The sequence below is a fragment of the Fusarium falciforme genome, chromosome 1 (genome assembly GCF_026873545.1).
Source record: "Fusarium falciforme chromosome 1, complete sequence".
Classification (NCBI taxonomy): Eukaryota; Fungi; Ascomycota; class Sordariomycetes; order Hypocreales; family Nectriaceae; genus Fusarium; species Fusarium falciforme.
The window spans coordinates 6,713,079-6,736,536 of NC_070544.1; the positions used below are offsets into that span (position 1 = coordinate 6,713,079).

At 39.4% G+C, this 23,458-nt stretch overlaps 5 protein-coding genes across 5 annotated transcripts; 3 read left to right on the forward strand and 2 right to left on the reverse strand.

Annotated features, from left to right (window-relative positions):
- Positions 1–2,385: 2,385 nt before the first annotated feature.
- On the forward strand, positions 2,386–3,781 carry NCS54_00194300 (FAD-binding-3 domain-containing protein; the record flags this gene model as incomplete). Its single annotated transcript, XM_053147555.1, has 2 exons — positions 2,386–2,456; positions 2,512–3,781. 2 exons carry the CDS (start codon positions 2,386–2,388, stop codon positions 3,779–3,781), a joined length of 1,341 nt encoding a protein of 446 aa, XP_053003530.1.
- A 356-nt stretch (positions 3,782–4,137) lies between these two features.
- Positions 4,138–5,584, forward strand: NCS54_00194400 (FAD-binding-3 domain-containing protein; the record flags this gene model as incomplete). The annotated part of the gene is made up of 4 exons (XM_053147556.1): positions 4,138–4,400; positions 4,455–4,707; positions 4,757–5,455; positions 5,513–5,584. The coding sequence occupies 4 exons, from the start codon at positions 4,138–4,140 to the stop codon at positions 5,582–5,584; spliced, it is 1,287 nt and encodes a 428-aa protein (XP_053003531.1).
- Positions 5,585–6,416: 832 nt separating this feature from the next.
- Positions 6,417–8,139, reverse strand: NCS54_00194500 (MFS domain-containing protein; the record flags this gene model as incomplete). The annotated part of the gene is made up of 2 exons (XM_053147557.1): positions 6,417–7,828; positions 7,884–8,139. The coding sequence occupies 2 exons, from the start codon at positions 8,137–8,139 to the stop codon at positions 6,417–6,419; spliced, it is 1,668 nt and encodes a 555-aa protein (XP_053003532.1).
- Positions 8,140–17,817: 9,678 nt separating this feature from the next.
- On the forward strand, positions 17,818–20,132 carry NCS54_00194600 (Alpha-galactosidase; the record flags this gene model as incomplete). Its single annotated transcript, XM_053147558.1, has 3 exons — positions 17,818–17,890; positions 17,939–18,542; positions 18,590–20,132. Exons 1-3 carry the CDS (start codon positions 17,842–17,844, stop codon positions 20,130–20,132), a joined length of 2,196 nt encoding a protein of 731 aa, XP_053003533.1. The 5' UTR covers positions 17,818–17,841.
- Positions 20,133–20,246: 114 nt separating this feature from the next.
- On the reverse strand, positions 20,247–22,134 carry NCS54_00194700 (Zn(2)-C6 fungal-type domain-containing protein; the record flags this gene model as incomplete). The annotated part of the gene is made up of 3 exons (XM_053147559.1): positions 20,247–20,678; positions 20,728–21,181; positions 21,227–22,134. The coding sequence occupies 3 exons, from the start codon at positions 22,132–22,134 to the stop codon at positions 20,247–20,249; spliced, it is 1,794 nt and encodes a 597-aa protein (XP_053003534.1).
- Positions 22,135–23,458: the final 1,324 nt, after the last annotated feature.

Here is a 23,458-nt window from a genome sequence, read left to right on the forward strand (position 1 = left end):
GTCAACACATCATAGCATCATATCGCAATGCTAACACAGTGTTTTCTCACTAACAATCCCAGCGGTTTTAGTGTCAACAATATTAACCTCGCTCGTATAAGCAGCTGCGTCTGCGTCAGCCAGGCCGGTAAGACTACCTCCATGCGACGTGTCTGAGACTTTGGTGAAGGCCACCCAGCTCAGCGACGGCATTGATAGCACGAAGAGTGCCAAGTTAATGGCGCATGACCCGTTGTAGCTGAACTTCATGGTAGAGATAACGAAGCCCATAGTCGAGCCAACACAACCAACTGAGTTTATGAGGGCCGTGAGAAAGGTTGCTTCATTCACGTTGTTCGTGAGACTTCCCGCCAGCCAGTACATGTAAGTCATGACCCTACACTGTGGTCAGCATGCAATTGTCTTGAAGAGGGGCCTGTCTAGACGTACAGAGGATCAACAGCCCCCCACCAAAGGAAGGTGAAAGTTCCCAGCCCGGCGCTGCCACCCTCGGCCCAGTCGAGAGTGGGTGTCGTCTTGGAACAGTGCACCTGAACTGCCTGTCCGAGGATCCACGACGAACCTGTGGTGACAAGCAGGATGATGAAACCGATTCTTGCCCTGGTTTTCCGAGTGAAGCGCTCCCAGTCAAGAAGCCATCCAAATAGGAGAGCGGCAATCAGGCCCGTGATGTAGAATAGCATCGAGTTGAGGGCGCGGTGCCTCACAGTAAAGTAGGCAAAGTTGAACTGCCACTGGTAGCTGAGGAACCACTGCGCGTACAGCATGAGTGGTACAATGGCCAGCACGGTGGGGATCCGGATGAGCTTGGCGAGGAGATGGAACTCCTTCAGGAAAGAGGGCGACTTTCGTATGATGACCTTTCGCCCATCAGTGCGCTCAACACGCGATGCCTTGGGCAGAAAGAGCGCGAAGGGGAGCCCGAGACACATGATGACGATGAGAACGACGTACGTAGCGTTACTGATGGAGCCGCGGTACGCGCGGCGGATATTGAGGGCGAAGGAGATGATGCCACCGATGGAGGCACCGAGGTTCTGGAGGGCAAACTTGATGGAGACTAGATGCTGTGGTGAGCATGGTGCTGGCACAGGATGCGACAAACAGGGATCACTTACTGGCAATGCCCTTGCGGTTCTCTTCGGGGTATCCGAGCAGGATGGCGCCACTCGCAACCCAGAGGAAGCAAGCTGACAGTCCGCAGGTGACAGAGCCGAAGAGGAGTAGCCAGTCCTTCTGGTACCTGTCGACAACATAGAATCCAGCCGCATATGGAACATATCCAAGCGTACCGGCCTTGCCAGAATACCACGTCAGGCCATTGTGTTCATATCAATCAAGGCGGCTATCTGGGGAGACTCACGACTAAAGTCCACTTTGGTGTAATGGTGTTGCAGATGGCCCCGACAAAAATAGAGCCGACGGCGAGGACACCGAAGACGATGGCGTTGGCTGCGTTGGAGATTTCCGGCTTTGCACCACCTCCCGCACCCATGCCATTGAGAGCGCCAAAGACGCCAGGCAGCGTAAAGGCCGTGGCTGCGACGATGAAGGCGGCGAAGATGCTCGAGCGGTACCAAGTGACCGGGTGCGTCTCAATGTCGAGAGACATGGCGGGCGGGCGAACTATTCAAGGCAAGGAGATGGACAGGGAACTCGAGCGGGGCACTAGAGGAGAGGGGGACTGACAAGACACACTTGAGCGTCGATCCCAGACCGAGAGATTCTGCCGACATTCTTATATACTTGGCTCAACAATGAGGTGTCGAGATGATACAATGCTGTCCTTGACCTTTGTGGTTAACCTGACCATGCCCCAGATGGATACTGTGGTTGCGGCTGTATTGTGCAACGGGCATTTTATGTAAGAGCTCCGTACTGTGCCCAGCCTTATCCAGGGCCTGTATACAAGCAATAAGGCGCCGGTGGTATTACGATACCATGCCGTGCCTCGAATACACGGGGGCTTCTTCAAGTTAGCTCGCGATTTAAGCCTCTATGGCGATAGTATACGCGGTACTGCACCCTCGGATATTCTGGGGTTAGACCCGTCTTGCTATCCAAAGGGGGCCAACAGACGATAGTCCCCTCATTCAACTTAATCGCCATCTAGGCGAGAACCGGGAGGGTGGGAATGCTAGTCTGTCACGCAATCTGCGACTCATAGATAACCCGTGGGATCCCTTGTAATGACTCGACTTGTGGGGAAAATTGATCTATCATGGCCTCCACTAGGCAACGATATCCAGCAATGGAAAGCTCGTTGCAAGACACACGCATAGAGGCCAGACAAGCCAGTACAAAAGCTGTGTAACTTGTGACGGACTGTCCAGCACATTTCGATCAGAAATACACCAAACAAGACAGGCAAGAGCAACAGCCAAGATGCCCACAGCTGCGTCCAACTCCCCTAGTCTCGAGAGCGATCCGTCGCAGGAGATTTCGCTCCGTATCGCGTACGTCTCCTGCACCCCAGACACCGGCGTTGGATGTGGAAATTGACAAGACCAGGGTGATCGGCGCAGGCCTGGTCGGCGCATTCACTACGGCCGCGCTCTCGAGGCTGCCAGGCGTGAAGGTGGTCTCCTTTGAAAAAGCGTCAAAGCCCCACGCAGCCGGTGCTTGGATTAGTCTGTCGGTGACTGGCCTCAAGGTATTGACGAAGCTGATCCCTGCATCCGAAGTCAGCACCATCGCGTACCGGCCCCCAGACCGAGGCGTCTACGTGACGAGGCACTGGAAGACGGGCGAGGCCATCATCAGGCGGTACTCCTCGGAGGACCTGAAGGATGAGCACATCCAAGCCAGGACGCATCGGGAGCCTCTTCTCAAGTTGATCCTGAAGCATGTCCCCGATGGCATCATCCACTACGGCCGCAAGGTGACTGGTGTGCATGTCGAGTCAGCCAGGGCCGCCCTTACATTTGAGGAGGACCAGGCAACACGTGAACGAAGCCAGCCCTCGGAGACTTTCGACCTTGTGGTGGCCGCGGATGGAATTTACTCGGGGATACGAAGACAATTCTTCCCGGACCACCAAGTCGGGTACAAAGGTGCAGTGGCATATCGCGCCATCTTCCCCACATCAAGGCTTGCCGCGATCAGGACCCGCCTGCACGACGACTCATCGCTGTGGACCAATAACAGGGGCCAGATGGTGTTCCTCTCCGAGTTGGGATTGGGCATGTATGGTGTGGTTATCATCCAGGCTGAGGAATCGAAGCGCGCGGCTGGCTTGATGTGGGAACGCTCCATCGGGAGGGAGGGCTTGGACGAGCTTCGGCAGGGCTACGCGGCATGGGACCCTATCGTCGTCGAGGTTCTGGCCGTGCTCGAGGACATCCAGGCATACCCGCTCGACTCGGGCCCCTGGCTGGAACATCTCAGCAGGGAGGGCTGTGTGGCCTTCGCAGGGGACGCAGCGCATCCGACCGCCGGCGCGTACGGCGCAGGCGCAGCAATGGGCTTTGGCGACGGCTGGGCCCTCGCACGCGCGCTCGAGGCGTCCCGGCTAGCCCCCCGGGGCTCATACCAGTACAATGTCCACAAGGCTCTCAACCTCTACGAGAAGATCCGGCGGCCGTTCCTCGCCCGTGTCGAGCAACAGATGGGGCTGGACGCCAGGAACGCCCGGTACGTGGGCGAGGCCGACGGGGAGGAATGGGCCCGCAGGTACCTGGAAAGAAATCTGCTCAACCTGTGGTTAAGCGAACACGACGTCGAGCTGGAGGCGCAAAAAGTTATCATGGAGCTAGCATTCGAGCCCAACGGGCACCAGTAGAGAGGGGGGGAGAGAAGTCAATTAGCGATTGTGTCATGATTCACCGAAAAGTCGTCAGCACGATAAAGCGAACATGTCCCGCCTATTCCCGGGGCCTTGGCGATCCTTTACACGGCTGCTAGGCCCTGCAAGTGCAGCGTGTCTGCTTGCGTGATGATAGTTGTCGCAAGGGTTGGCGATGGCATCATCGCGGTGGGTGACAGGCGATAAGGACATGGCACTTCTCTGCCGTGATCGGATAGGCACTCTTATGAAATCGCCGTCTTCTCCGGTAGCCATTTATTGCAGAATAAAACGGCTGGCTCAATCAAGACACAGATATCGGCATCTAGTAGTCCCTGACCCCTAAAAACACCATGGCCGACTCTTCTATAGCCAAGCCTCTGCGAGTGGCCATCGTCGGCGGAGGCCCAGCAGGCCTCGGCGCCGCCATCGCACTGAGCAAGCACCCCTTTGTAGACGTGGTTCTTTACGAAAAGAAGCCCGAGATCAGCGAGATCGGCAACGGGTTGTCCATCCAGCGCAACACATGGAGGATACTGGAGAGGCTCGGCGCGTCAAGACACATCGCCGCCAACGACGTGTTCCGGCCCCGTGATGGCCATGTCGTGCAGCACAGGTACTTGCTTATCTATTCGTCCTTGGCGGGAATATATCCAACTAATAGCCAAAGGAACGGCCGAACGGGGCAGCTCGTGGACCAGGCCTTCTCGCCCGCCGATATTGCGCCACACCAGGAGCCTTGCCGCGCCCAGCGATCGGTCCTGCAGCAGGCTCTCCTGAAAGAGGTCCCAGCTGGCATAATCCATATCGGGAAAAAGCTCACAACCATTGAGCGTCTCCCATCCGGGAAGATCGAGCTGACGTTCGCCGACGGCTCAAGGGACCAGGTCCATCTCCTGGTCGGCGCCGATGGCATTCGCTCGGTACGTCAAGTAACGGTACCGAGGTAACATATGGCTGACGGTTTCCAAGGTCGTGCGTCAATTTGCGTTCCCGTCCCATGGCATAGCATACACCGGGGCGACATCGTACCGCACCGTGATTCGTAAGTCTGATGCGCTGGCGATTAACGGAGTCCCCAACGCCGTGACCTTCTGGCATGGCACCGACGGCAAGTGGGTGTATACCTGTCCACTAGGCGGTGACGACTTTGAGATCACCACGAAGATTAGCGAGGCCGACTTCGAGGGCCGCTCGTCGTGGGGTAAGGAGGCCAGCGTGCGCCATTTCGTTGACAGCTTCACCGAGTTCGTGCAGCCCGTGCAGCAGCTGCTCGACCATGTCACGTTCGTGCAGCAGTTTGACTTCTTTGCCGGGCCTAAACTGGAGACGGTTATCTCTCGGAACAACGTCGTGCTGATCGGGGACGCCTCGCACCCTCTCTCGGGGGCCTTTGGTGCCGGCGCAGGATTTGCGCTGGAGGACGCTGTGGTCCTCGCGGGCGCCGTCGAATGGGCTCATGGGTTCGGCCGGGGCCTAGGCCCGGCGCTCGCATTATTTGACCGCGTGAGATCTCGCCACTACGCCGAGCTGTATGCCGTTCTGGATGGCTTCGCCCGCTCAGAGCGCGAACTTGGGGACATCAAGGCCACGCTCGAGCCAGACGCCGAGATTGAGTCCCGCATCAGCAGCCTGTGGGCCCCCAAGCATAACTGGATGTACTATCACGAAGTAAGAGCGTCCATGGAGATTTTCTACGTTGATGAACCGGAGCTAATGAGATGACAGGCCAACGAGGCTCTACAAGCAGCCATTCAGGCGATCGACCGGTCCTCAGGCACGACAACAGCTCGCCTATAACACGGTGCTCGTGAAACACGCGGTTTGACATGGGGAGGAGTGGCGTCATGTTTGGGGAAGCAAGGATTATGTTAGGGGAAAGAGCGACAGACGGCTGCCATATAACTAGTTCGTCGATTAGGCAGAGCTAGATATGCCTAGTTGAATGTCGTTGGGTTCTTGGAAGATGTTAGCTCTGTTCTACCGTATCGGTAGCAGCCCATCCTCAGTTCTTGACCACTTTTGCCATTTCCAGCGCTTCTGTAATCATGAAACTCTGGTGCCTTGTTTCCAGCTCCGCGGCAAATTCCTTAATACAGCTTTAAGTATATTATTAGATATAACTAATAACCTTTATTTAAGGTAATATTAATAACTCTTTATTAATACAAACCTAATATAACTAGTTTATGCCTTAGGAAATATATAATTATTATATAATTAATAAACTAAATATATAATTAACTTACTTATTAGTCTTTAATTAATTAATTAGCCTAAGATAAGTATATAATTAACTTACTTTTAGCTTTATAATTAAAAAGTAAGTCTAAGATAAGTATATAATTAAGTGGGTATATGTATAGTTAATAATTAACCAGATTATATATAAAGCAATATTAAATATAACTAAAAGCTATAAAATTCATATCATAGTTTAATATTTAGATTTAAAGTCACGAGCTTACCTTTAGTAATACCCGGAATAAATTAATAAATAATTAAGCTTGCCAATTAGCTAGTAATAAAAGGTTTATTCTTTGCTATACTATGGTAGCTTACCCCCACCTCTCCTCAAAGATATCCACGCTCAGCTCCTATCAACCCATGCCCTAGCATGTACACCGAGTAATTAGACGGCCTCGTTGTTGATTTTGCCAGTGATGCCATCAATGACAGTTGTATCAAAAGGATCGACAACGGTAGTCGCAAACTGGCGCGCCGGGACCTTCTTCGCAAACAGAATATCGAGCTCGTGGTACGAGCGGTTCCAGGTCTCAGGCAGACGGAAGTAGCTCCAGACAAACATGCAAAAGCAAGTACCGCCCCAGACGAACCCAGTATAACCCTTGAGGTTCCACGCCTGCGGGTTCATAAAGTACTGCTGCAGAGTGCCGCCAATGGTGCCCATAATGTTGGACGAGTCGCGAGCGAGACAAATGGTCTTTTGTCGAAGACGAGTCGAGCCCATTTCGGCAGGGAGCGCCCAGCCAAGCTGGCCGGCAGACAGCTGAAAGATGAAAGTCCAAAGGAGGGTGAGGCAGGCCTGTGTCATGGCGACGGCCGAGATGTGAGTCCAGACGTTGAGAATACCGATGAGAATGAGCACAAAACACATGCCGCCCATGCCCCAGACGTAAATCGTGCGTCGGCCAAAGTTTGGCATGAGGACGAACCAGTTGACCAGACAGCCAAAGAATGCCAAGCCGGTTCCTCCAAGCGCAAGAGAGTAGGTCGTGCTCGTTCCGAGACCAACTTGGGAGAAAAAGTAGGAGCTGTTGTAGGCGAAGCAGATTCCACACAGGATCTGACCAGCAAAGACGACGCAAGCGATCTCGGTACGGCGGAGCTCAAAGCCCTTGAAGCAATCCCAGTAGCTGGTTCCGACCTGCAACTGCTGCTCGAGGTTGTTGGTGTAAATGATTGTGGAAAGTGTCTTCTGAGGATCGACGTTGGTGGCCTTTGGCGACTGTAGGCGGCGCAGAGACTCTTCGGCTTCGTGCAGCTTCCCCATTCTGACCAGATACCAGGGAGATTCGGGCGACATCCAGATGAGAGGAATGAGAAACACGGGCCAGACCCATTGCAAGGCAAAGGGAATTTTGTAGCCCAATGCATCGGTGCGTGTGGAGAGTCCTTTGAGAACACCAGCAGAAATCAGCTGGCCAATGATGAAGCACATATTCGTATACGACGTCATGTAGGTCCGGAGAACTGGTGGTAGAACTTCCGAAGCGTAGGCCGGGGCTGTTGTGGCGAGAATACCCCATGGGATACCGCAGAGAATCTCGCCAACAACCAACGTGGGCAAGTTGGGGGCAAAGAAGACGACAAAGATAAAGGCAGTGAGGGCAGCCAGAGCTGCTAGCTGCACCCGTCGAGAGCCATACTTGGACACCAAGTAGCCGCACATCAGGCAGCCAAACACAGAGCCGACTCCTCCGCCCTGAGATAGTCCGGCTTGCCAAGCCGGGGTCAACTGGTATCCCGTGGGGGTCTCTGGAGTAACTCCCACGTATCGGCCGTACCTGATCAAGAACGACGCTAGCGTTCGCAGTCAGCAACCAGTTTGCATCTTCACGTTTGAGACAGGACTTACGATAGGCAAAGAAATTGGAAAGGAGGTTCGTGTCGTAGCCTTCCATGATGACACAGGTAGACGACACAAGCGCCCACATGATGGCCTGGGGATAGGCTCGGATGGCATCACGAATGCTGAGTTCGTGTTCATCGGCGGTGCCTTCCAAAGCAGCCTTTTGGAGCTTGGTGTTATGGATTGTCGCTACCTTGGCAACTTCGGTCAAGGTCGCCTCGAGTTCAACTTGGTTGACCGAGGGCGAATCGTGCTTCTCCATCGTGTAGGGAGTGGTGTCGGGCAATTCAATGTTGAAGAAGGTTCGAATCCGAATCGAGGTGGGTGGTGTCGATCTGGAGAAAACTATTTTCGATGATCTGGGGAACATATATATACGAATTGGTGGTCAATGAAAGTGAAGGCGATCAATGTGGTGTTGCTGGCTTTGGGATGACTGCCGACTCCAAACGACGCTGTTTGGCCCAGTCGACTGATGGGAAGATAGTCTCGCCACAGAACCGAAGGGGAATTATTCGGACAGAGGCATCGAGGAAATTGAGGTAAACCAGTTCTTGGTCTGGACTGCAAGAGCGATGTTACGCGAGCACCTGGAGGAATTAAGTTTGTCGGACCGACATGTCCCCTCGCCAAGCATCGACAAAGCAGCTGATCGGCTGAGACAATGAAGAACAACGATCGTCCAGGTTGTGAGAGGCGGGAGCTGGTTCACGGCTGGTACAGTAGCTCGTGTTCCCCACGGGGAGACTCAGCAGTCTCTGCACCGATTTTCTGGGGAAGCACGGGGACAGTCGACGCCACCGGGCCTTTGACTCGCAGAGTCCGAGTATTACCCCTTTTAGATAAGTCTTCTGCCTTCGGGGCGTCCGGTGCTTCTAGTCCGAAGTCTAAGCCCCACCACCCAGAAACCGCGCACACCTAGAAACCACGTAGTAGTATAAATATTACTTCTTTAAAGCATTACAAATAATTCTAATTTTAATAATATAATAATATTATAAGAGTATTAAACCTAGTATTCTTATAACCACTAATTATTACTTATAAAAAGTTTTTTCTTTTTTTTTAATTTTTTTAAATATGTTTTTTAACTTGAAAAAATTTCCTAAGTTTTTTTTTAATTTAGTAATATAACATTCTTATAATTTATATGTTTTAAAATTTTTCTTATAAAGAGTTATATTATATTATTAAGCTTTAATATTAATAAGATATTTATAAATAAAGCTTAAAGCTCTTATAATAATATAAAAAGCATAAAGAAATTAAAGAATAATAAATAAGCGATTTTTTATAAAGTTTTTAAGGTCTTTTGTAATATAATTATTATAAGGTTTATTAAAGGCTTTATTATTAATACTAGCTAAAATTTAAAGGCTTTTTAATTTATAAAATATTTTTAAGTATTATTTTTTATTTTTTTTAATTTAGAATAATATTATAAAAATAGATATTTATTAATAAGGATATATACTTAGATTAAAAAAAGTAAAAAAATATAAGATAATAATAATATTATTTAATAGAGTTATAGATTATAAGGCTAATAGGTTAAAAAAAATATTAAGAATATAATATAAGTAAAGAAATATATATATTATTCTAGAAATATTTAAATATAAACTTATTATTAATTAAATTATTATAGCTATAAATAATATGTAATCTCTTATTGTTCTTTTTAATTAACTTTATTTATAATATAAAAATCATCTTAAGCTATAATATTATAATTTAATTATTAATTAAGTACTTTTAGTTATATATAAAGTTTTAATACTTTGAGAAATTAAGGAAATAAAAGTCTTTTAAAACCTAAGATTATTAAATCATTAAACATTTATATATAATTAATAGTATTAAGACATTTTCCATAATTAAGATATAATTAATAATTAATATTTAATTTATTAAGCTAGGATTTTAAATAATTATATAAGACTTCTTAGCCCTTCCTAAGATAAGGCTATTATATTTAAATCTTTTTAGAATAGTTATTTTATTTATTTTATAATAATTTTCTTATTTAATCTTTTTAATATTTAATATAATAAGATAAATAAAAAACTTTGAATATTTTAAATAAATAGTTTATTAAGTTAAGTTAAATTAAGTCTCTAACCTAATAAGACCTTTATATTTTTATTATACTATAAAAAACTATTTATTTAATAAACCATAAAATGATTTTTATTATTATTAAATTAAATAATATACTTTATAAAATTAATAATATATATATAATTTAATATAAAGCCTAGGTTATCTTAGGCTATAATTTAAGTAATAAAATACTTTTTTTATTTTACTAAGAGCTTTTAAAAGTATTTATAACTTAAATTATAATATTAAGCCTTAGAAATATAATTATAAAGGGTTAAGATAAATATAATATATTACCTAGTAGTATTTTATATAGGTATATTCTTATAAACTTCTTAAAATATATTTTAAATATTAATTTTAATATATTTTAATATGTAGATTTTAAAAATATTAAAATTATTATAATAGCTTTAATATTACATAAGAAATAATAATTTAAAAAGAAATAAAGATTAATATATTAATAAGAAAAAAATACGTAATTTTAAAGTATAAGTAGTTTTAAAGTAATAGAGCTTAGCTTATTTTTAGGAAAGCCCTAATATATAGTATATAAATTAAGTTCTTCTTAGCCTTAAGACTTAATAAAATTTATATAAGTAATTAATACAAGTATTTTATTATATTAAAATATAATAATAATAAGATATTTAATAATATAATATATATAATAAATAAGTATTATAATTAAGTAAGTCTTATATTTTTCTTAGTCTTTTAAGTAAAAATTATAATATAAATACTATAAGTTAATTAATTAATTAAAATTAGTTATTATATTTTTCCTTAGATATTTTAATTATTACTTAATAAGCCTTTATATTATAACTAGGCTTATTATAAATATTATAATATTAAATATCTAATTATATTAATCTCTCTTAATTATTAATTTTTAATAATTTAGCTATTATTTATATTTTAATATTTATTTAATTAATTATTTACCTTTTTTTTTTATTATTATAACTTCTTTTTTTTATAATTAGATTTTTTTTATTTTTTAATATCTATTAAGTATTATATTTATTTTTTAAAGGTTTTTATTTTTAATAATTAATAAGGTAATTTAATATATAATTACTTTTATTTTTTTAAGAGACCTTAGGGCTTTAAGGATTAATTCTAAGGAGCTACTTTAATATCTTTTAATTTTTCTTTTAAGGTAATTAAATTAAGATTTAGCCTTAAATATAATCTTTAAAGTCCTTAAGATCTAAGGAATTAAGAGCTTAATTCCTTTTTTAATAAATATTAAAATCTATAATTATATATTAAGCTTTAAGATTATAATTTCTAAATTAAAAGACATAAAGCTAGATTTCTTAAAAGCCCTCTTAATATTTCTTTTTATTATAATAGCCTTATATATTATATAAAAGATTAAAAAAAATTAATTTTAAAATATAAATTAAAAAATATTTAATTAATTATTTTATTTCTTACTTATAAGCTTATTTTAATATATTAAAATACTTAATATTAAGAACTTAAAAAAAAATAAAAAAAAAATAATATATAAAATTAAATAACTTTTTTTATAATATTTTTTAAATTTAATTAATTATTTATTCATATAATTATTTAGTATTAAAAAATAATAAAAATTAATTAATTAATTAATTATATATTAATTAAAATATTTTAATTATTTAAAATTCATTTTATAATTAATTTAATTATTTTAAGTTACTATAATAATTTAATTACTTAAGAGATTACTTTTTTAATATTAATCAATAAAATAATATTAATTTGTATTAATAATAAATAATTAAATTACTTAGCTTTTTATATTGATTATTTAAATTATTATAATTTATTCTTAGTTTTTAAGCTATATTAATTTTAGCTTTAAATACCTTTTTAAGCTAATAATAAGTATTTTATTTATAATTATACCTATAATAAAGCTAATTTTATTAAAATTATAAATATTATTTAATTAAATATTATATTTTATAATTATATTTATTATAAGCTTATATTAATTATAAATAATAATTAAATTCTTATATTTTACTTTTTAATAATTATATTTATAAAAAAAATATATTTTAAGCTTTAAGTATTACTTAATAAAATTTAAAGCTTTATATATATTAATAAGTAATATATTATAATTAATAGGTAATTAATTAATTACTTCTTTTATATTATAGAACTAAGAGAGAAATCTTTAAAAATCTATATTAAAAATAAAATAAAATAAATATCCATTTCTCTAGATTAAATAGCTAATATAATTTCTAAATCTATTATTAAAATTACTATTAAAATTACTATTATTTATATATTTATATAAGCTAAGATATATATATTATATATTTAATTAGATAGGTTTAATTAATTAAACCTATAGACCTCTATCTACCTCTAAGTCTAGCGCTAAGCCCTCGCGCTAACTCTTTTTAGGTTTAAACTTTGACGCCGACTCTAAGAACTAATCCCTCTGGAACCTATAATGCTAATAACCTCTATTTCCTAATATAATTACGCCTATAGCTATATAGCTAGATCCTAGCTAGCTATAATAAGATTTCTTTAATCCTCTTATTTAGTAATATAAAAGGTCTTTATAATTAGTATTAGTATTATAGCCTATACTTTATATTAGGTATTATCTTTTAAGTTCTTAAGGAATTTAATATCTTTATTAATAAGATATTTCTTTTTTTATAGCTTTTTTTTAAAAGCCTTTAATAAAAAAAACTTTTTTCTAAGAAACCTAAACCTTTTATTAATATTATAATTAAGTAAAAAAAAGCTAAGTAAAAAGAAAAAATATAACTAAAGATTATAAGTTTTAATAATAAATTATTATATTATATACTTATATTAATACTCTTAAGGCCTTTATTTAATATTATTACTTATAGCCTATTATAAGTATTTTTTATATCCTTATAAAGCTTATAAACCTTCTTACTAAGGTTATTTTAGTTATATTAAAAGATATATTAATAATTATTAGCTATATTACTTTAATTATCTAATAAAGGTCTCTATAAAAAGCTATTATAATCTTCTTAATATAGTATTTATTAGTTAATTAGTTATTAATTAACTAGTTAGTTATAATTAAATCTCCTCTTATAAGAATAATAAAAACATAATCCTTTAAGATTTTAACGTCTTTAAGTAATTAAGAATTATAATTAAAAGGTTAATATTAGAGGAGAGAGCTACTATATAAAGGGGTTAGATTTTAACCTCTTTAGTTAGTTAAAATATAAGCTATTTATTATAAATAGAGCTAGCTTTAGCGTATTATTAAAGCTATTAATAATTATATAAATAAACCTTATTAATTTAAGCCTATTAAGACCTCTAGCTTTAGGTATAGAGCTCTTACTATTAAAATTACTAAGATATAAATTAAGATACTTTAATCCCTATTTTAAGTAATATAAAGTTAAGTTATAAATAATTTCTAAATAATAGTATATTAAGATTAAATACCTTTTTATTAATAATATAACTAATATTTAAAGACTATGTAAGTCTTTATAATATATTAAATACTTAGCTTTAGGTTGTTTTAAAGGGCCTAAAGGATAAAAAAGATTTTAGCTTTAATAATAATAATAAATATCTTAGGTTATTAGGAATTAATTAATTAAGTAAAAAGTAAAATATTAAAGAGAAAGAAATTATACTTATTTAATTATAATACTTACTTATTATATATATTATATATTAGTAATAAAAGAAAATACTTAGTTAAATTTTATAAACTTATTCTGTATTTAATATTAATTAAAAAAAATATAAAAAAAACCTACTTAACTTAATTTTAAAATAAAAGTATAATTTAAGCTTAGAGGCTACCTAGGGGGCTAATTAATACTAGGTTATTTATTTTTTAAATAAAAAAAGTATTATAATTAATAATTTTATTAGTATTATAATTACTTTATATATTATAAATACCTTATATTTTAATGAAATAAAAAATAATTAAAGTACAAACTATTAATAAAAAGCTATTATTATACAAAGAAATATAGGCTTTAATAATTTATACTTTTTAAAATAGCTATAAGTTATAATAAAAAAAACAGTATTTATTAAAATAATATATTATACTTTTTAGCTTAATAATAGCTTTTTAATAATGTTATTAAGTTATTTTAAGTTAAAAGTTTCTTTATACCTATCCTAGTTATGAAATAATAATATAATTAACCCTTATAAGGCTATAAGTTATAAGAGCTTAATAATTATTATATATTAAAAGTAATATTACTTTTAATACCTTTTTTAAAAGTTATAAAAGACTTTTTAATATATAAAGTATTATAATTATAATTTATATAATATATATATTATTTATAAAAAATACTTATATAAGTTATTAAGACTTATATTATATATATATCTTTATAATATTTATTATTTAAATTACTATTAAAATTACTATTATTTATATATTCATACAACCTAAGATGCATATATTATATATTTAACTAAATACGTTTAATTAATTAAACCTATTAACCTCTATCTGCCTCCGGTGTTAGGGAAATCCCCGGGAACCACGTGACCGGGAAATCCCTGGGAAATCCCCGGGAATTCCCCGGAATTTGGACCCACTTTCCCAGAGACTTCCCAGAGAAATCCCCGGGAATTCCCTGGGAATTCCCTAAAGGATCCTCAGGGGAAACCTAAGGGAATTCCTAGGGAAATCTCCTATAAGAACCCCTAAGTAGACTAGATAATTTGCCATCGAATTCTTACCTCACCATTATCCCTTTTGGAAATCCGTGCCTTCTCTAAGGACCCGTGACTTCTAAGAGGCCCAGTGAGGGATAAATAAGTATTACTAATATTGTTCCCTTACATCCGGGCAGAACTCCGACGCTAATTCTAGGAACTAATCCCTTTAAATAGCAAGACTTCTTTAATCCTCTTATTTAGCGGTATAAAAGGTCTTTATAGTTATTATATGCATTATAACTTATACCCTATGCTGCTTATTATCTTATAAGTCTTTAAGAAATTTTATATCTTTACTAATAAGATTTTCTCTTTTTTTATATTTTTTTTTAAGAGCTTTTAATAAAACAAGCTCTTTTTAATAAAATTAAACCTTTTATTAATATTATAACTAAGTAAAAAAAGGCTAAATAAAAAAAAGATATTATAATTAAAGATTATAAATTTAATTAATATTAGTTTATTATATTATATATTTATTTTAATACTCTTAAGGCTATTATTTAATATTATTACTTATAGTTTATTATATATATTTTTTATACCCTTATAAAGCTTATAGACTTTCTTAAGAAAGTTATTTTAATTATATTTAAAGGTATATTAATAGGTATTAGCTATATTATTTTAATTATTTAATTAATAGTCTCTATAAAAAACTATTATAATTCTCTTAATATATTATTAATTAATTAATTAGTTATTAATTAGTTAATTAGTTAATTATAATAGTTATTATTAGTTATAATTAAATCCCCTCTTATAAGAATAATAAAAGTAATTTTAATCTCTTTAAGTAGTTAAGAATTACAATTATAAGGTTAATATTAAAGAGGAGAGCTATTATATAAAGGGGATTTTAACCTCTTTAGTTAGTTAAGATATAATTTATTTATTATAAGGAGAGCTAATTTTAGTATATTATTAAAGCTAAAAATAATTATATAGATAAACCTTATAAATTTAGCTTATTAAGACCTTAGGGTTTAGGTATAAAGCTTTTATTATTAAAATTATTAAAATATTAATTATAATAGTTTAATTTCTATTTTAAGTAGTATAAAGTTATAAAATAATAATGATTATTAAAACTAATTAATTAATTAATAATATATTAATAAGACTATACTAACTATTTTTATATAAACCTTTAATTAAATAAGTAAAGTAATATAATTAATTCTTATTAATATATCCTTTAATATAATTAAAATAATCTTATTAAAAAATTTATAAGCTTTATAAAAATCTAAAAAAAAAAAACTTATAAGAAGCTATAAGTAATAATATTAAATAAAAGCCTTAAAAATATTAAAATTAATATATAATTTAATAATTTAATCTTAATTAAATTTATAATTTTAGTTATATTATTTTTCTTTTACTTAGTCTTTTTTTATTTTAATTATAATACTAATAAAAGATTTAATTTTATTAAAAAAAACCTTTTTTTATTAAAAGCTCTTAAAAAAAGCTAAAAAAAAAAAAGAAAAATTATATAAATTAAAATATTAGATTTCTTAAGAGCTTATAAGATAATAATTAGTATAAGTTATAAGTTATAATACTTATACTAAATATTAAAACCTTTTATAGTATTAAATAAAAGGATTAAAAAAATCTTATTATAGCTAGCTAAGATTTAGCTATATAGCTATAAGTATACTTATATTAAGAAATAGGTATTATTAGTATTATAAGTTTTAAAAGAATTAATTCTTAGAGTTAGTATTAAAGTTTTATTACAAACTTAAAAAGAGTTAGCGCTAGGGCTTAATACTAGACTTAGTAATAAATAAAAGCCTATAGATTTAATTAATAAAACTTATTTAACTAAATATATAATATATATATCTTAGCTTATATAAGTATAGAAATAATAATAATTTTAATAATAATTTTAATACTAAAATTTAAGATTAATAATAAAATATTAAAAAAGATTAATATATATATATAGTAAGTAAACCACTCAAGTAAGTAAACTACCTATACTGTGTACTAAAACCTAATATTTATAAGTTTAATAAAATCCGCATAAAAATAGCTAGGAACTTAAAAAAGTTTAAAATAGCTTTTTAACTAGTAAATACATTATATATATATTTTTTTAGATTTTTTAAATCATTTCTTTATAGAGATATAGCTATTTATATAATATGAATAATGATATTTTATAGATATCTATAAAGCACTTACCCTAGAGACTATATAAAATTCTTAAAAAATAAGTAAAAAGTTATTAATTTAACTTTTTAGTTTTAGCTATTATAAGGTTAGTATGATTTTTTTAGAATTATTTTAAATAGTTTTTAAATTAGGTATAAATACTAAGAAATTTCAAAGTGGCATACTTGCTTGAGTAGTTTACTTACTATACATATACGTTATAAAATAATTTTATATAAATTTATTTTTTAAGTTTATTAAATTAAATTTTTAAAGTTTTTAAAATTATTATAGCTTTATTTCTAAGTATTTAATTTATAATTAAAAAAATTCTCTTTTAATAGTCTTATAAAGGATATATAATATTATTTATATTATATTCCTTAATATATTTATTTTTATTATTAACCTTTTATTTTTATTACTTTTTAATTAAATAACTAAGAGATATAAAATAAAATAAAATAAAAACGTTAAATAATTATTATAAAATACTTATATACTTATTTTTTAAAATTTTATTTAACTTATATATTCCTTCTAATTTACTAATTATAATAAGAACAGTAGATTGGCTCGCTGTGCCGCACTGTTAGGTGGGGGCAGGCTTGTGTCAGGGAGGGGGATTGTGGCGTATTTAGTGACGAGAACTGTTCTAATAGGCATTGTTGATTTTCTTTGTTGTGGGCAATGGGAGAGTCGGCGGTGAGGAAGAATCGATGCGCGAAGCAGCGGGGATTAAGGCAAGGAGGTGAGGGTCTCGGCTGGCCCAGTGGGGAAATGTTCGGATTTCCCTCGTCGGACAGCACATTCGGCGATTCAGACTTTGCGTTGGAGGATGATCGTGCAGACGCAGGTTATTTAAGCCTAGAGCATTCAATTCAATTGCGAATATCAAGCCTCTTCTCTTCTTCAAAGCCGATCCTTTGACACGCGTCAAATCGATCTTTGTAGTTGTTCTCGTCCTGCCATGACACGAACCATGATCCACGAAGTCGTCGGCTCCTCCTCACCCAGCCGTCAGCCCTCCCCCCTCAAGCCACTCCTCATCATCTAACAATTTGCAGCCATCGTGGTCGACGGGACTTCATTCGCCCTCAACGGCAAAAACGTCTCGTACCGCTTCCACATCGATGCCCCCACCGGCGACCTCATCCTCAACCACTTTGGCGGGCCGGTAACCGAGGACCCCGCCGAGGACGCCGGCCCCAACGGCGGCGGCTGGTCCACGCAGCTGCACCTCCGCCGCGAGTTCCCTGACCTGGGCAGGGGGGACTTTCGCACGCCCGCCGTGCACATCAAGCATAGCAAGGGCTATGCGCTGAGCGACTTCAAGTACAAGTCGCACGATGTGATCAAGGGAAAGCCCTCTTTGCCCGGTCTGCCTAGCACGTTTGGCCGCGACGACGAGGTCGAGACGTTGGTGCTGCACCTGTGGGATAGCTGCAGCTCTGTCGCGGCGGATCTGTACTACTCTGTGTTTCCGAAGCACGATGCTATTGTGCGGAGCGTGAGGATCACGAATAAGGGGAGCAATGCGATTAGCGTTGAGAAGTTGGCGAGTTTTAGTGTGGATTTTCCGCATGATGAGTATGAGATGCTGCATTTGCAGGGGGAGTGGACTAGGGAGTGCACGAGGACGCGGAGAAAAGTCGACTATGGACTTCAGGGGTAAGTATAGAGTCCAAGAGTGGAAGATCTATTGCTGATGATTGCAGATTCGGGAGCAACACCGGCTACTCCTCTCACTACCATAACCCCTTCCTCTCCCTCGTATCCCCCACAACCACAGAGTCCCAAGGCGACGCCTGGGGCTTCTCCCTAGTCTACACGGGCTCGTTCCAGATCGAGGTCGAAAAGTCTCCCCAGGGCCTCACCCGCACCCTCGTCGGCATGAACCCCTGCCAGCTCTCCTGGCCCCTCAAGCCCGGCGATACCCTCGTCTCCCCAGAGTGCGTGTCCATCTTCTCCTCCGCTGGCATAGGCGACATGTCTCGCAAGTTCCACCGGCTCTACCGCCAGAACCTCATCAAGAGCAAGTTCGTCCACGAGACGCGCCCCGTCCTACTTAATAGCTGGGAAGGCCTATATTTTAACTTTGATGAGGATACTATCTATAAGCTTGCTCAAGAGTCGGCAGAACTAGGAGCTAAGCTCTTCGTTCTGGATGATGGGTGGTTCGGCGATAAGTACCCTCGCGTGGACGACCACGCTGGGCTGGGCGACTGGGTCGTTAACCCGAGGCGGTTCCCCAACGGGCTGAAGCCGCTAGCGGATAAGATTAATAAGCTGAAGGCAGCGGGGTCGGATGAGACGCTGCAGTTTGGGCTGTGGTTCGAGCCAGAGATGATTAATAAGAGCTCGACGCTTTACGAGGAGCATCCCGAGTGGGTGCTGCATGCGGGTGAATACCCGCGTAGCGAGACACGGCAGCAGCTGGTGCTAAATGCGGCTATCCCCGAGGTTCAGGACTTTATCATCGATTCAGTGGCCAATATCCTGGAGACAGTGCCGGTGGCATATGTCAAGTGGGATAATAATAGGGGCATGCATGAGAGTCCTGCCCCTGATAACCACCACGCCTACATGCTAGGCATATACCGCGTCTTCGAGGAGCTAACCACCCGGTTCCCTAACGTCCTCTGGGAAGGCTGTGCCTCCGGCGGTGGTCGCTTCGACGCCGGCATCCTCCAGTACTTCCCCCAGGTCTGGACGTCCGACAACACTGATGCCCTCGACCGCATCCACATCCAGTTCGGCACATCCCTCGTCTACCCCCCGTCGTCTATGGGCGCGCACGTCTCTGCCGTCCCCAACGAAGTCACCGGCCGGACCACACCCATCCGCTTCCGCGCCCACGTCGCCATGATGGGCGGCTCTTTCGGGCTGGAGCTCGACCCGGCGCACATGCCCGCCGAGGACAAGGCGCAGATCCCGGACCTGATCCGCCTGGCGGAGAAGATCAACCCCATCGTTATAGGAGGAGACATCTGGCGGCTAAACCTGCCCGAGTCGTCGAACTACCCGTCTGCGCTATTCATATCCGAGGACGGGAGCCAGGCGGTGCTATTTGCGTTCCAGATCAGGGCGACGACGGTGCATAACTTCCCGCTGCTGAGGCTGCAAGGGTTGGATCCGCGGGCGACGTACAGGCTTGATGGCGGGAGGACGATTTCGGGCGCGACGCTGATGAATGGGGGGATCCAGTTCCGGTTTGGGACGGACTATGATAGCAAGGTTGTGCTGCTGGAGAGGGTATAGATAGAGTTCTGGGTATCACTGCTTGATGCACTAGGCATGATATTTTTTTCTTTCTCTTTTTTTTAATTACAAGCATCGAAGAAACGCAAAGACGGACATTGGAAGGAATACTCATTATCCAAGTGATAGTCCAATACTTATATCAACTTGTTCGCCCGATAGTCCTGCATCGTCCCAAGTTGGCGACGGTGTGCTCATGTCCAACATGCCTAATTCATCTCCAGACAGCCAGGTTAACGGGTCGACTGGCTCTTCAACCTGTGCTGATATATCCTCGACAACAGCAGTTGGGGTGGCTGTTTCTGTCTCCTGTGGCACTTCCAGCCGGAAGTCGATATGGGGGGTTGGGTCTGTGAGTCCCAGGACACTTTCAGAGTATTTCAGCAGTGTAGGCAAGAGATGGGATTGACATCCCCGGATGGTAAATAGGGACTCTATGACTGCGCAGAGCAGGTCCCGAGGGCCGGTTTCGAAGGATGAGCAGCTCCAGCTCGGTAGCATGGCGCTATCCGCAAGGCTGACGCCAACGTCAAAGAGTTTTTGTTCCTAGAATGTGTCACCTAGGTTAACTCAATATTGACGACCTCTTACTCACCATTCCAATTCCATGACAATCCTTTGATTTTGGGCCCACAGATCCCAGCGCCGACATGATAATCTTGCCCGCATCGATCGGCAGACTCGGCGGCAGCAGCACCCCAAAGTTGTACGCCGCCGACGACGGCTTCTTCCCGACCGCGAGGCGCCACATGGACACCCTCAGCCACTGCTGCGTGATGAGCGTGTCGAAGCGCTGGCTCGGGATTACGCTCTGGTCGGCCTGGATGGTGCACAGCTTGTCGTTGATGGTGTGCACGAGCGACAGGTCCTCTAGCTGGTTGCTGTCGCTGGGGCTCTGCCACTCGTAGAGCGACCAGGGGAGGGACTCGAAGAGGCGGATGTGGTTGATGAAGTCGTTCATGACGACGGGGCAGTCCGAATCGATGGTCCGGGGCTTTGTGATGGAACTGCGGAGCATGACTGAGCGGCGGTGTTGGAGGGCAAAGGTTCTATTGGTCAGCTGTTGCATAAGCCTTGCATACCAGGGGCCTTACCGTTCTGTGACAAAAAGCAGCCAGAAGACGCGCCGCCTCTTTTCCCTTTCGATATCGGGTAGATCGTGGTACCCTGTCTCGCGGGTAATATCTAGCGACTGAGCAAGCGAAATGCTCTGGTTGAGATAGAACCACGCATGCCGAGGATTATTGAGGTTTCCGTAGCTTGCAAAGAGGAAAAAGGAAGCCAGCATGGAGTCAAGGGTCGTGTCGTCTATGACATTGTACTGGCGGAGCGACGTCTCGGCAAGGCGGATGAGCATCTCGCCCGTCAGCTGCGGCTCCAGCGGTATATCTACCTCTGGTCCTTCGCCAATTGGGGCATTATCCATCCCGAACTGCATCCTAGTGGCGGCGCAGAGCGCAAGTATGAGTGCGTATCGTGAGGGGGGCAGCTCTTCGAGCCGGGCTGCGTCAGCGAGGAGCTCGTCGCCGTCGATAACGGGCATGATGGGGAATAGGACTTTGAGGAAGAGCTGGATGTGGGCGATGAGTGAGACGGATAGCAACCTGCTTTGACCCGGTCTCTCCGGCAGTTGATTAATTAAAGGCAACGCCGTGTTGAAGGCGTCATGCTGAGTGATGACCTGTGTCGATGTTGGCGTAGGACTCTCCGGACTGCGGCTGCTGCTCCCCCCGAACCAGAGCGGCGCCGCATCCTGGGTCATGGTCTGAAAGGAACTCTTGCCAAAATCGACCAGCCTCCGCCGTAGCTGCGACTGCCTGCGTCCCTGGCCCTCCTTGGGGCCCTTGCGGCGGATGCTGTACAGGTACTGGCACAGCAGGTCCCCGGCGTGGCAGTTCTTGCATGGCTGCCCGCGGTCGCATTTGACCTTGCGGAACCGGCAGCTGTCGCACGCCTGGCGAGGCTTCTCCCGCTTGCCGGCCATGTTGGGGTGGAGTTGCATGGGGAATTGAGTTGGGAGTGATTGTCAATTGGGAGGAGATGAAGTCCGGCGGATTACTGCGGCTCTGCTGGGCGCCTGGTTCTCCGCAAAAAGCGGCGAAATATCAATTGGATCACCTGCCCTCCCCAATGGGCCCCCCTCACTTTGCCTAGGTTGAGATCAGGTGATGTATCATGAGCCGACGGGTTAGACCTAACTTGCAAACAGTAGACACGCCTAAAAACGCCTCAATGTCGGCCCGACACAATGATTGCCCGGATACTCACACTATGACGCTTGCCTTAAAGTTTAGGGCAAATCCGGGGTTATCCCCAATGGGGTAATATTCGGGTTCCGCGAGGTTGCCCCCGCGATTAACAACCCTTTAAACCTGTTGAATTGGCGGCATAGTAGGCAATAAGGGAAGCACCACTAACTAAAGTGGCGCGCTACGCTTTTTGGCTCAGTGGTAACTTTCCGACAGAACCACCCCCAAACCATCCCCATGGGGAAGTGAATGCGAATGGAGGGTAATAGCAGAGAGCCCTACTATAGTAATATTTATTGGATTGGGACCTGTATAATAGCTCGGAAGGTAGTCACGTGCATTCAATGCCGGCCGGGAGATCTCTGGCTCCGCGGCGGACTAGGCTAAATTATAAAGGCTACATCGTAGCTTAAAAAGAAAAAAGGAAACTATTATAAAAAATAATAATATAGGCAATATATATAATTTAAGGTAATCTATATAAACAGCCCTAATTTATAATAATTAAGAATTTTATATATTAATTAATAAATTATTAATTAAAGTATTAAGTTAAAAAGCGCTTATTAATTACTTTTTAAGTATATAAATAACTAAAAAAAATAGAAGATATAAAGTCTTTAAAGACTATAGGGTAGGTAATTAAGATAAGAGGTAAATAAGTAGTAGAATTAGTCCTTATAAAAAGCTAATTAGCTAAATAAGATATTATAAAGAAATAAAAGAAAGGAAATAAATAAATAAGGTTAAAATATAAAAAACTAGCTTTTAATTAGTATTCTTATTACTTAAATTAATTAAAAATCTAAGGAGCTATTTCTAAGAGAGGGTTTATAGCTTATATAGCAAATAAATTAAAATCTATTAATATATATAATAAGCAAGTATTATAGTTATATAAGTATTATAAAAATCCCTTAACTTATATCTTTTATATTTAATTAATTATTTCTTAACTACCTAATATATTATAGGCTTTTATTAAGTCTAGGATACTTCTTACCCTTTAGGCTATATAAAATAACCCTAAGTTAAGTATCTAATAAGCTATAACTAGCTATAAGGTTTATTACTATA